Source organism: Artemia sp. Qi Xiang Cuo, chromosome 13, assembly GCF_049724085.1.
Source record: "Artemia sp. Qi Xiang Cuo chromosome 13, ASM4972408v1, whole genome shotgun sequence".
In the NCBI taxonomy this organism is placed as follows: Eukaryota; Metazoa; Arthropoda; class Branchiopoda; order Anostraca; family Artemiidae; genus Artemia; species Artemia sp. Qi Xiang Cuo.
The window spans coordinates 3,715,290-3,728,799 of NC_142806.1; the positions used below are offsets into that span (position 1 = coordinate 3,715,290).

General features: G+C 34.6%; 1 protein-coding gene across 1 annotated transcript in view; it reads right to left on the minus strand.

Annotated features, from left to right (window-relative positions):
- Positions 1 to 12,990, minus strand: part of LOC148944858 (uncharacterized) — a 46,856-nt gene extending 33,866 nt beyond the window's left edge. The window contains exons 1-2 of the mRNA XM_089099208.1: positions 12,898 to 12,990; positions 3,605 to 3,738 (exon numbers count right to left, since the gene is read on the minus strand). Coding sequence (XP_088955334.1) covers positions 3,605 to 3,712 — 108 coding nt within the window. The 5' untranslated portion in view covers positions 3,713 to 3,738; positions 12,898 to 12,990. The remainder of the gene's footprint in view (positions 1 to 3,604; positions 3,739 to 12,897) is intronic.
- Positions 12,991 to 13,510: the final 520 nt, after the last annotated feature.

Below are 13,510 nucleotides of genomic sequence, written 5' to 3' on the forward strand. Positions count from 1 at the left end.
CTAAGCCGGAACGAGCTTTTTTCCCCAGGGGTGATCGTATCGACCCAGTTGTCCTAGAATATCGCGGGAGGGCTAGATGGAACGAGAATTAAAAGTTCTAGTGCCCTTGTTAAGTGACCAAAAAATGGAGGGCCCCTAGGCCCCTTCCCACGCTCATTTTTTCCCAAAGTCCCTCGATCCAAATTTTGAGAGCTATCTTGTTCAGCATGGTCAAAATATGATAGCTATGTCTTTTAGGATGACTTAATCCCCCAAAGTCCCTGGGGAGAGGGCTGAAAGTTATTAACTTTACCCAATGTTAACACATAGTATTAGTTATTGGGAAGTATACAGACGTTTTCAGAGGGGACCTTTTCTGGTAGTGGGGGGGATGGGTCGGAGGTTATGCAGGAGGATCTTTACATGAGGGAAGTTTTCATGTGGGAAGGGACTTTGCTATGAAGGGGACGCCGGATTTCCCAGCATTATTTAAAAAAACATCAGAAATTAAATAAAAAAAAACAAGTTTTTCAACTGAAAGTAAGGAGCAACATCAAAACTTAAAACGAATAGAAATTTTTACGTATATGATTGGGTTCGCCCCCTAGCCAATGCCTCGCTCTTTAAGCCAAAGATTTTTTAGTACTTTCATAAAAGCTATTTATTCTAATTAACGGCCTTTGTGATTAAGTGGTCATTTTTAAAGAATTGGAACAAAATTCGAACTTCAGCGTAAAGAGCGAGTTATTGACTAGGGGGCGAACCCCCTAATACACGTAATATAAATTTATAAATATAGAAGTTTATTACGTAAGTTAATTCGTAAGTTACGTATATTTATTACTAATAAAACGTTCTTAAATAAAATTAAACAACGTTCGAGAAAGCCATTTAACCAAACAAAAGTAAAATTAATATGCAAATTTGGTGTTGATTATTCATGTACGGTGAGCCAAAATCAAAACCTGCACTAGTTCAAAAACATTCAAAAATTAAATAAAAAAACAAGTTTTTTTTAACTAAAAGTAAGGAGGAGCGTTTAAACTTAAAAAGAAAATAAATTATTCCGTATATGAAAGGGGCTGTCCCCTCCTCAACGCCTCGCTCTTTACGCTAAAGTTTGACTTTCCCACAACTCTTTTTTTTAAACAATAAAAATAAAATAAAAGAACAAAACAGAACGTAAAAAGAAAAAAATTTGTTCACTAAAAATGCGGCCCAAAAAACAACCAAAACCAGTTTTATTTTCAAACGATCTAAAACATAAGAATTTAAACTGTTATTTTTCGAGGGGGGGGGGGGGGATATATTCCCAAATATCCACAGAAACTAGAAACTGAAAATTAACAACCACGCTGATTTTATCAAACAGTTTGTGAAAAAAATCCGAAAGTAATGAGCAACGCGGCTCAATAGTAACGGAAACTCTAAAAAACAGAGTCTTGTAACAACACATACATGAAAAGAATCGAATTTTGATGCTTATTCAAAATACGGTGTATGAAATTCATCAAGTTTAGTGTTACCCATCAAAAGTAACGAACCTGAGAATATTTACCCAATTTTTGAAAAAAGGGGGAAACACCACCAAAACACATGGTGATCTTACTGAAAATTACACCATCAGATTTAGCATATCCGAGAAACATACTGTAAAGGTTTCAAGCTCCTATATATAAAATATGCCAGAAGAAAGATCACGGATGCGTGTTTACTTTTTTCTTTTTGTTTGTTTGTTTTCCCCAGGGGTGATCATATCGGAATTGTGGTCCTAGAAGATCGGGAGATAGCTCATTTGATTGGAAATCAAAAGTTCTAGTGTCGTTTTTAAGGGACCAACAATGCTAGAGGGCAGCCAGCCCCCTTCCCACAACCCCCCCAAAGTTACCCGATCAAAATTTTGAGATAACCATTTTTTTAGCATAGTCGAAAGATCTAATAACTATATCTTTGAAGATGACTTTACCCCCCCCCCCCATATTCCCCAGCGGAAGGGTTGCAAGCAATGAACATTGCCCCTTTTTTACATATAGTATTGGTTATTGGGAAGTATACATGTATTTATCGGGGGGTGGGGTACGTGGGAGGATATTCCCATAGATGAACTTTTCGTGGGGTAAGGGAATTTTCCAGGGAGTAGGAGCCGGATTTTCCGGCAATATTTAAAAAACAATCAGAAATTAAATAAAAAACAAGTTTTTTCAATTGAGAGCAAGGAGTAACATCAAAACTTAAAACGAACAGAAATTATTACGTAGGCCTATATGAGGGGGTAGCCCCCTCCTCAATACCTCACTCTTTAGGCTAAAGCTTTTTTTTTAGAACTTTTAAAACAGCTTATTATTCTAATCAAACGACCTTTGAGTTTCAGGAGCAATTCTTAAATGGTCGGAACAAAAAGTCAAACTTTAGCGTAAACAGCAAGGCATTTAGGAGGGAGCATCCCCCTCATATACGTAATGATTTCTGTTCGTTTTAAGTTTTAATGTTGCTCCTTACTTGAGTTGAAAAAACTTGATTTTTTTTTTATTTAATCAACAATAAGATTGCAATCACGGACAATTCTACAAACGAAAATAATACTAAAAAACTACAATACCCCTTCTAAAAACGTAAAAATAGATGAGGTGTTAGAACTCAATCCTCTCTTCTTTCCATTTCCGAAAAATAATTTTAATCTTCTTCTTTTATGTTAAGCTCTTCGGGAACAAAAATTGGGTATTTCATTAAACCTTTAATTCATGAGCTATCTTCATTATATAGACCTACATCAAGGATGGGCTTGACTCTTAAAAAATTTTGAAATTCAAAATTCTTCAAATTTTTTTTTTATTCCAAAGCGCCAGAGAATCAACAATGGTAGCTATCTACTGAAATTATGGTGCCAAAACTCTACCCAATGCTGTTTTTTTCTTTTCAATACACAGCCAATTTTTAAGTGGAAAGGAGGTATCTTACGATTTCCTGGAGGAGTATCCAATACCTAGGTATCTTACGATTTCCTGGAGGAGTATCCAATACCTAGGTATCTTACGATTTCCTGGAGGAGTATCCAATACCTAGGTATCTTACGATTTCCTGGAGGAGTATCCAATACCTAGGTATCTTACGATTTCCTGGAGGAGTATCCAATACCTAGGTATCTTACGATTTCCTGGAGGAGTAATCCGGGAAGTAACCCTTTTACTAATATTAATACCTAGGGAAGTGTAGTTTTAGATTGACATTTATCAAATTTTGACATATAGTTATTTTGACCAATTATTGTATAAAAGACCTCTCTGCGTGTAGATATGAACGATGTATATTTGGTAAAAAAAAAATAATTCATATATGGTAGTTAACACGAAAAAAATAATCATCGAATGAAAAAAACAAAACAATAAAAACAGATAGCAAAAACAAAGAAATAAAAAGCAATCCTCAAGTGGATAATTATAAGATGCAAAAATCTTTAATCTGTATTCCCTTCAATGGATACATAATCATCTTGAGGGAATATATACTGTTTGTCTGCTTGCAAAACAGCTTTTTAAATTAGAAAAAAAAAAGAAAAAAGCAAGTGAGCCTACCCAAAACACAGGATAGTCTCATTTCAAATAGTGAAATAAAACTTAAGTATTACCTGGAATGCAATGCAGAGTGTTCCAGTTAGCACATGTATCACTGAAGAGAAACAAAGGATATACAGCCAAACTTTCCCTCCAACTGGCTTAGGGGTTTTCAGCCCCATCTTTTCTACAAACAACTGACTGAGACCTGAAAAACAGCAAAAAAAATATCGATCATATTTTGTTCAGATCGATTTTGCGAAGCAAACATTTAAGCATATACACTTGATTCTTTTGAGGGGTGGTGGTAGTAATTTTAGCTATTGTTGTTGGAGGATTAGTTGGGGTAGGTGTATTTTTAGAGGGAATTAGCTTCAGTAGCAATGGTAATGGTAGAAGCGGCAGTAGTACTTGTTACAAGAGGTCGTGCAACCCCATCCTTATGCTGAAAAAAATTACTGAACCTTAAAAACAGAAAAAAAACATGTTGTATTTTGTTTCAGTTTCCAATAGAAAGTGATGTTACACATCCCTAAATGTTGTAGATGGCAGTGGTACTACTAATACCTGCAGCTGTTGGAGGATTAGTTATGGCACGAGTAGTGTTACGAGCAAATTGTAGTAGGAGTGACCAGGGCATAAACAGTCGTGATAGAAGTAGTAGCAATACTAATACCAGTACACATTTCGATAGAGGTATGCTTGGTAAGTGTAGTAGAAGTAGTTATGGTGGGAGCAGTCGAGGTAGATTAAATTTACACTTGAGCTACTCAAAGGCCAAACTGATTATCACCAACCAAAAACAAAAAAAGAAGAAAAAAACAAAAACGCCGAAAAACAGATGCCCCGTTTATATTCAAGACAGGTATATAATTTGAAAAATTATGTGGTAGCAGTGGATGAACCTCAACTTCATAATACAGGGCCAAGCTTTCATGCCAGCTGCAGCAAGGTTAGTGACAGGCAGGGCCGGATTTAAAGCTTTGACGCTTCTAGGAATTAATTACAATCCTGGGGGAGGGCAAAGTCTATGTCTCAATAGCCACCCTAAAGTGGCATGAATTAGCAAAAATCCTAAAAAGAGGTTAAGCCAAATTGAGTAGTAGACAAATTATGCTTTATAAATAATTAGGTATTTAAAGCAATTATGTATTCACAAATACAGAAACATATTAAAGTACCTAAGATACTAAAAATTACATTAGATTCTTTAAATTGGTTAAGTGGAAACTTACACAGCCATAAGTAATAAAAATTTGGAAAATTCAGGAACTCAATTTTTAATAAAAAAAAACCTCCATATACAGTTAGGTAGTTTTATACATGGCAGGCGCAAGTTTGAAAATAAGGAATACGTGTGAAAAATCAGCCAAAAATGAGCGAAAATATGTCATTATAGAGCTCTAGAAACTGTAACTTTCCTGATTGCTGCAGCAAAAGACAGACACTGCCATAAATCTAAGTGATGCAATACTATGGATATATTAAAATTATTCAAGATTAAACACTTCTCTGAGTAAGTGATTTGTATGTCTTCCCCTACTTTACAGGCCAAAAATCCTTTGGGTTTGAGTTTTGGGTTTGAGTCAAACCCAAATCCTTTGGGTTTGAGCATAGAGTTTTGCTGTATGTCTATTTCATCATGAATAAATCTTGTTTTAAACTATCAGTTAAGTGATTTACCCACAAAAGCATGTTTTTAAAAAGACCAATTAGGCTATCCTATTTTGTTATTAAATAAAATAAAACAAATTGTTTCAACTGAAAGTAAGAAGCAACAATAAAAATTAATAAGAATAAAAATTATTCCATATAGGAGGGACAATGCCCCTCCTCAATCCCTGGCTCTTTATGCTACAGTTTTTAGTACGTTAAAAAGCTTCTTATTCCAATTAAATAATCCTTGTGTTTCAGGAGTTGTTCTTAAAAAATCGGGACAAAAAAACAAACTTTAATGTAAAGAGCAAAGGATTGAGGAGAGGTCAACTCCCTTAATATACAGTATAATTTCTGTTCATTTTAATGCTGCTACTCCTTGCTTTTAGTTGAAAAAATTTTAATTTCTGATCATTTGTCAAATAATCATGGGAAATCCTCCTCCACTTCCATGGAAATTCACCCCAACAAAAAATTCTTCTCATTTAAAATCCCCCTAGACTATTCCATCCTCTCTGAAAATACCCCCCGCCCCTCAGGAAATTTCCTGCAGACAATTGCTCCTGGGAGATTCTCATTCCCTGGCCAAATAAAATTTTTCCTTAAATATTTTTATATGTAAGGTTGAGTCAATAAAGAGAAAAAAAAAAGAGTTCCGTCTATGAATTCTAGCAAATCCCCTCCCCCTCCCAAAAAAAATTTCCTTTCCACAGAAGATTTTCCCTTTAGAAAGTACACTCTCACACCCCACTTCAAAACATGTCTGCATATTTCCCAATAACAAAAAATATATGTCAACAATGGGCAAATTCCATAATTTGCAGCCCTTTTCCCAGGGGCTATGGTGAGTCATATTATCCAATGAGGCATAATTATTGGATCTTTCAATTATGCTGAACAAATAGTTATCTAAAAATTTTGATCAGATGTCTTTGGAAAAAAGCAGTATGGAAGGGGAGCTAGTTGACCTCCAATCTTTTTGGTCACTGAAAAAGTGAACTAGAAGTTTTAATTTCTATTTGAGTGAACCCTCCCCTGATTTTCTAGAGCCATTTGTCCAATGCAATCACCTCTGGGAAAAATGATAAAAAAAGAAAAAAAAACAAACAAACAAAAAACAACAGCAAATACACACAAATCTGTGATATTTCTTCTGGAAAAAAAAGACAAAAAAAAAACAACCAACAACAACAAAATTCCATATTTTTGTAGATAGGAGCTTGAAACCACAACAGTAAATTTCTTTAATATGCCAAATCTAAATGCTGTTATTTTAATTAAGATCCCTTATCTTTTGGGAGTTATTTCCCCCTTTTCCAAAAATCAGGAAAATCTTCTCAAAAATGAACCCTTATATGGGCAACATTAATTTCATATATTTGGAATCAGCAAAAACGGCAACTCTCTTGATGTATTAATTGTTATCAAAATTCCTTTTTTTTAAAGAGTTTTGGTCCCTACTGGGCTGTGTTGCTCCTTCCTTACAGTTCATTACCATGACTCTTTGATATTTATCCCTTTAGTTGACTATTGACATGTCAATAGTCATGAACTGCTTGATAATAGCCATTACCCTGACAATGCGACCCCCTCCCTGACAGACACATATATAACCCTTATAATATATTTGTTCAAAGTTCTTTCTATTGTTTGATCTGATGAAAAATCAAGGATCATGTGTAGACTCCAGGTGCATTTTAAATAGGGGTATAGGTATAACCAAAAGGATCCAGGATAAGAAGTGGAGGTGGATCCCCAGGAGGTCATATCTCCCCAGGAGGGTCAAATATCTCCCCAGGAGCTCATTGAGGCTCTTGATACATTACTGAGAGCTTTATTTACATAAATCAACTACTTGCAAAGATGGCACAAAGATCCTAAAACTATATTTTAAAAATCCTAAATGCTTAATTATATCATTCCTAAAAGCTATATCAACCCACCCTAATGTGCAAATATATAGCCCAAATCATAGATTTTCGGTGCATTTTTCTGGTTCTTGGCTATATTACACTTTTGTTTAATAGATTTCATGGAAAAGAAGCAATATTCACAAAATAGTACTATTATTGAGAGGGAGCTTAAGTTCCACAGCCATACACAAGCTTAGGCTGCAAAAGTGAACTGGACTGTTAGGCTTGTAATTAGTTGTAATAGTTGTAATTAGTTGTAATGTAAAAAGTTGTAATTATTTATCACTAACCATTTTTTTAGAAACAGCTTTTTGAACTTTTGGTTACTATTGGCTGTTTGAGCCCATTCAGCACTTGAAGGGCTCAAAATGTAGTTTCCCCAAGAACAGGTAAATATTTCAATTAACAGATTAATTAGATAGCTAAGAACTTCATTTCCATTTGTGATGGAAATGAATGTCATATTTGGATTCAGGACTAAATTCTTATTCTACAGGTAAGTTTGCTTCTTAACACTCTGAATAATCAGTTAATCAAAATATTTACCCATAAAAAAGCCATCAAGTGGTATATCCACTTTTATCCTGGGTAGAAACTGCAAATTTACCAATATTGGGAAGTACCTACTTCCAATCCTCCATTTTGTTCTGAGGGCCCTGGCCTTTCATAATTTTTAGTTTTGCTTTGTAGTTGGGGCTGTTGAGGAGGAAACACTATACATAGATAATTTCGGAGACCACACTGCCTTTCCATGACAATAAAATAAAAGTTCAAAATAGGGATAAAATCCTTTTTAATAGACAGTGTATAATAAATTTCACAAAAAATACCAGATATTTTGGTCACATATATAGTGACTGTCATCAGTAGAAAAACTACTGATATTTTACTACTGATGACGGTCACTGTATGTGTGACCAAAATATCTGGTATTTTTTGTGAAATTTATTATACACTGTCAATTAAAAAGGATTTTATCCCTATTTTGAACTTTTATTTTAGAAACACTATACAATTCTGAAAACAACTTTTAAAATCCTAAAGTGTTTACTTATATTACTCCTAAAAGCACCTTACTTTATGCCCGCCCCCATCCTACCCTCAATATATATATATATATATATATATATATATATATATATATATATATATATATATATATATATATATATATATATATATTATGTTATGTATTTTTTTATTTCTTGATATTACCTAGAATTTGCACTGGCCATTGAGATAAGGTGATGTTCAGCCTCCTGTAGAGAATCTTGATGGGAGTGTGAACTGAGGTTTGGCAGTATCCCAGGTCGGCTACCAATCTGCATTTGTCCAGTCACAACTGACACCCTTCTTGAATGATTCAGCTATCTTGGCTTAAACAGTGGCATCTGAGAGACTATTCCATAGCAGCACAGAGAAAACAGCATAAAAGTTCAGATGCAGACATTGTTGACTTCTGGGGTTCTGTGGTTTCTTGCTGTGGCAATGGGGAGGGATGGAAAGAAACTGAACAAAGACTTGCATGTTCAAGCAACCTGCAAGCCGTGAGGACATCTGACCTTTTTCTTCTGTATAGCCTTACTTGTTAGTTTTAGGGATTTAAGAGGCTCTTCATAAGGTTTTTCTTGTAATTGCAGATGCAGTAGCCAGGTGTCAAACATTTTCCAGTGGCTTAGCATCCATTTTATATATCCCATCATGCTCTATTTTATATTAGGAAATTGCCAATGTCACACCTTGCTCTAGGTGTATGGAATAATACCTTATAGAGTTTCCTTGTCACACATAGCTTCCTGGTGTTTTAAAAGTTCTCTTGATGAGCCAAACAGTCCAGTTCACTTTTGCAGCCTAAGCTAAAACAGAGTTATTAGGTATTTTTTTTATTAAAAATTGAGTTCCTGGATTTTCCAAATTTTTACTACTTATGGCTGTGTAAGTTTCCACTTAACCAATTTAAAGAATCAGATGTCATTTTTAGTGTCTTAATTACTTTAATATGTTTTTGTATTTGAATTTTATGAATACTTAATTGCTTTAAATACCGTACCTATTATTCATAAAGCATAATTTGTTTACTACTCAATTTGGCTCAACCTCTTTCTAGGATTTTTGCTAATTCATGCCACTTTAGGGTGGCAATTGAGACATAGACTTTGCCATCCCCAGGATTGTTCTGAATTTATGCCCCTACCTGGTTTGGCTAAGATTCAGGATTAGGACTGTGATCTGGTGTTAAATTCCCCAGAAAAATTCTTTCCCTCCATAATTTACTCCATTATCAAATAGGTTTAGTTTTCTTTATTCACAAACCAAGAAACAATTTTTACAAAATACAGACTGCACTAATGAAAAAACTCATGTTTTTGCTAGCGTGCAGCATAGATAGCCTACAAGTCAATTTCATCAACTCTAATAGAATCTAATATCAACTCTAACTAATAAAAAACAAAAAAGGAACAAAAGAGCCAAACAATAAACTAGACTACTGTAACAATATCATTTTCATAACACACCCATACCATAATCCCCCCTATCTCCCTTCATCCCTATCACCCTCCCTCCCTACTACACTCAGTCATCCAAAACAACATTCAAAATAAGCCTCTTCCCACTCCCTACCAACAAAAATCAAATTACCCCTAATTTAATAAATAATCTTTTACTTTTAACTCTTAAAACTGAAAGAGGTACAGCTTCCCTGATGCTCATCAGTAACAAATTCCATGCACAAGTTCCATGAATCTAATCCAAATCAGGACAGTGTGTTGCTCCCCATGCTCACCTACTGAATTATCACTAAACCTAGGCTCATAACCCCAATGATTTGGAGAAAAAATATTATATATCCCATGCCCCTTGACTATCCCAATATGGACCCCGCTTACCCCCCCCCCCCAATAAAAATGCTGGGGGTTCGCCCTTGTTAATAGCACAGTAAGAAAAATACTGAGGACTGTATTATCTTTATACTGGGAAACAAAAACCATTGTTAATCATGTAGCTCACCAAAGTTAAGCAAACCCAAAGACCCACATCTAGTAAATATACCCTTTATTTATTTTTCATACTTACCTTTTATCCTTACTGCTTTGTATTGCAGAATTTGTACTCTTTTGAAATTCCCTTGAAAATTTTTGCTCCAGATGACAGAGCCCAAAAAGATATATTTGGTTGAATAAATCCTTTCCAACTTTTTTGGTCATTTTGGAAGTTATAGCATAACTATGTCACCTCCATGACAGATTAGAATCAGTGAAAAACCTTATACAGAAATAAAAGTAATTTAAGATTAAGGATGAAAATACTCAAGAGCCATTTCTGGTGCTTATGGTTTCCGCAATTCTTGATGTTTTAGCTGCTGGCCTCTTTTTTTTATTAACAGGTTGTAACCCTGTCACCAGGCCTTGATTTACCTGCAGGCCCACCAGGCCTGGGCCTAGGGGCAAACAATGCCATGGGCATAATAAATTATCACTGAACTATTTTTTTTTCTTAACACAAACGGAACTGATGTGGTTTGTCTTCAAGGTGCCAGGTGAGCTCTGCTACCACCCAAATCACACCTCAGAAATCATGAGCATCCTAGTGAGTTATGGAGTTTTTGTCCTGACTATCAGGATCCTAACATTATAGATGAATGCTTACATTTGAAACCCTTCTTATTACACCCAACATACCAATATTTGATTCTCAAGTTATTATCATAAGTGATTTATTTTGCAATAAAAAAAATTGTCATCATACAGCTTATTTTCTTAAGGAGAATTGGCCCTCCCTCCTATGGCGTGAATGGGGTGCAGCAATACGCTTAGGCCTAGAAGGGTCAAAGCTTTAAATATTTTTCAAATTATATACCAGTTTAGAATATAAACAGGGCATCTGTTTTTCGGAGTTTTTGTTTTTTTCTTCTTTTTTTTTTGTTTTTGGTTGGTGTTATATTAGTTTGGCCTTTGAGTAGCTCAAGTGTAAATTTAATCTACCTCAACTGCTCCCACCATAACTACTTCTACTACATTTACCAAGCATACCTCTACCAAAATATGTACTGCTATTAGTATTGCTACTGCTTCTATCATGACCGTTTATGCCCTGGTCACTCCTACTACAATTTGCTCCTAACACTACTCATGCAGTAACTAATCCTCCAACAGCTGCAGATATTAGTAGTACCACTGCCATCAAAAATATTCATGTGTATGTAACATACACATGGCTTGTAGCTTTTGATGGGTCAAACTAAACTTAATGAAACTTATATATTTTGAATCAGCATAATAAGCCAATTCTTTTGATATATCAATTGGTATCAAAATTCTGTTTTTTAGAGTTTTTGTTACTATTGACCCAGGTTGCACTGTAGGCTACTTACAGATCATTACCACAAACTGTTTGATTGCCCATCAAAATCCAAATAGAGATCATTGAAATAGGCTATGAAATATTTTGTTTTTGTTTTACTATTCTATTTAGCAGAAAACAATTTTGTTGTGTTTCATTTAAACAGAAGATCTATTTTGTAAGGTTTCAACACACAGATTTTTAAAGGTCATCTAAAATTCTACTCAAATAACAGGAATTGCATTTTTCAAAACTAAAAACCAAGAAAAATAAATGATAATGGAAAATTAAGATAAAATGTTGTTTTGTCATAATTTCAATAGGTATAGACCTGTCAAGTAAGCAAATTTCTAAGACTTAAAGAAGAGGGTCAACATGGAAGATTGATAATAAGCCTAGGCCAACCTTCCCAGAGTATGTTTTGGCTCTGGTTCCATTACTAAAATGTTCATTTTCTTGAACAAAATCCTTTCCAAGACAGCAAAAAGTACCTAGGCTAAACTAGAATTTGGTACAGTTCTACAAAATCATATTATTGAGTTATGACTGAAGTGAATACACCATTTGATGCCTTTTTTATGCTGATTATGAATATAATTAGCATTTCTATTGGAAATGAATGTCAGCCCCCCCCCCCCTAAATAGGCAATACCTAACCAAAACCTGAATTGGTATATATAGGGGGGGGGGCTGAAATTCATTTCCGATAGAAATGCTTATTAGCCTATAGGGTAAGACACCCAGTAGTCGGCCACCTGCCTATTCTTGGACAGAATCTTTTATACTATTTTAATAACTAATTTACAATGATACGTTTGTATGTCCAAGTTTAGGCAGAAATGTCACTTGTTAGTAAATTCAAAAATAGGAGGCACTGTACAACTGAAATCATTTAAATTAGTAACCTACCTGTTCAGAAATTCTCCGAAAATTTTGTGATACAAAAATTAAGTTTCTAGGTGGTATAATACAGTAATTAGAGTAGTTTAAATGTCAAAAAGTTTCCAAAGTGATTAAAGTGTCTGACAACTGGGTGTCTTACCCTATTATATTTGTAATCAGCATAAAAAAAGGCATTGAATGGTGTATTCACTTTAGTCCTAACTTAATAATATGATTTGGTAGAACTTTACCTAGAATTTTACCAAAGGCAACATATAAATTTCATCCTAGCCTAGCTAAAATATTTTGCAAACTGCAAATTTACCCTTCCAAATATCTTCCCATGAGATCATTAAGACTCTGGACACGCTTTTCAGTTTGATTCTCCTAACTCAACTACTTCTCAAGACAGAGAAAATCTCCCTAACTAGAATTTAGATAAAAACCGCCAAGGAATAATAGCCTAAGTAAGTATTTCTAAATGTTTTAATTTGAGAAATTATTTCTGAAGAATGGAAATCCAGCGTAAGCATCCAAAGTATACCTAGACCATAGTAAGAAATTTATCAGCATACCACTTTCCAGCAGCACTAAGTCTTCCAAAATCTGGCCAAATCCAAAATCTATAATTTTTTCAATTTATTTGATTTCTTTTCTAAACTGCCTTTAACGATAATATGCCATCTAAATTTGACGGTCTATAATTGTGATTATTTGAAAAAAACTACGTTTTCTAAAGAGTTAAAGAGGCTGAGTTACAAGGTCGAAGCTTAAAACGTACAGGGATTAGGAGGAACAGTTGGGGGGCTGCCGCCCCCAAACCCCACGCTTTTGCAGCATCTTTTGTTAAGTTTTTTTAAAGGTCACCCCCCGCTTTTGCTCTTGCGAAGAGCTGGTTTGCAACACGAACGAAGTCTGCTGTAGTTTTTTACTATAAAAACAACTATTGCATCTTTTATCGAATTTGGCTACCGCCCCCCGGTTTTGCCCTTGCAAAAAACTGTTTTACAACAAAAACAAAGTCTGCTTGAATTTTTTACCATAAGAACACCCTATTGCATTTATTTGATTAAAAACCCTACTGAGAATTATTATTTTCCGTTTCCTCAGAAGAATTTTCCCTAACCAATAACAAGCTATACTGTGATGAACTTTAACAATTTTGAACAGAAAAACAGGGAACAGAAG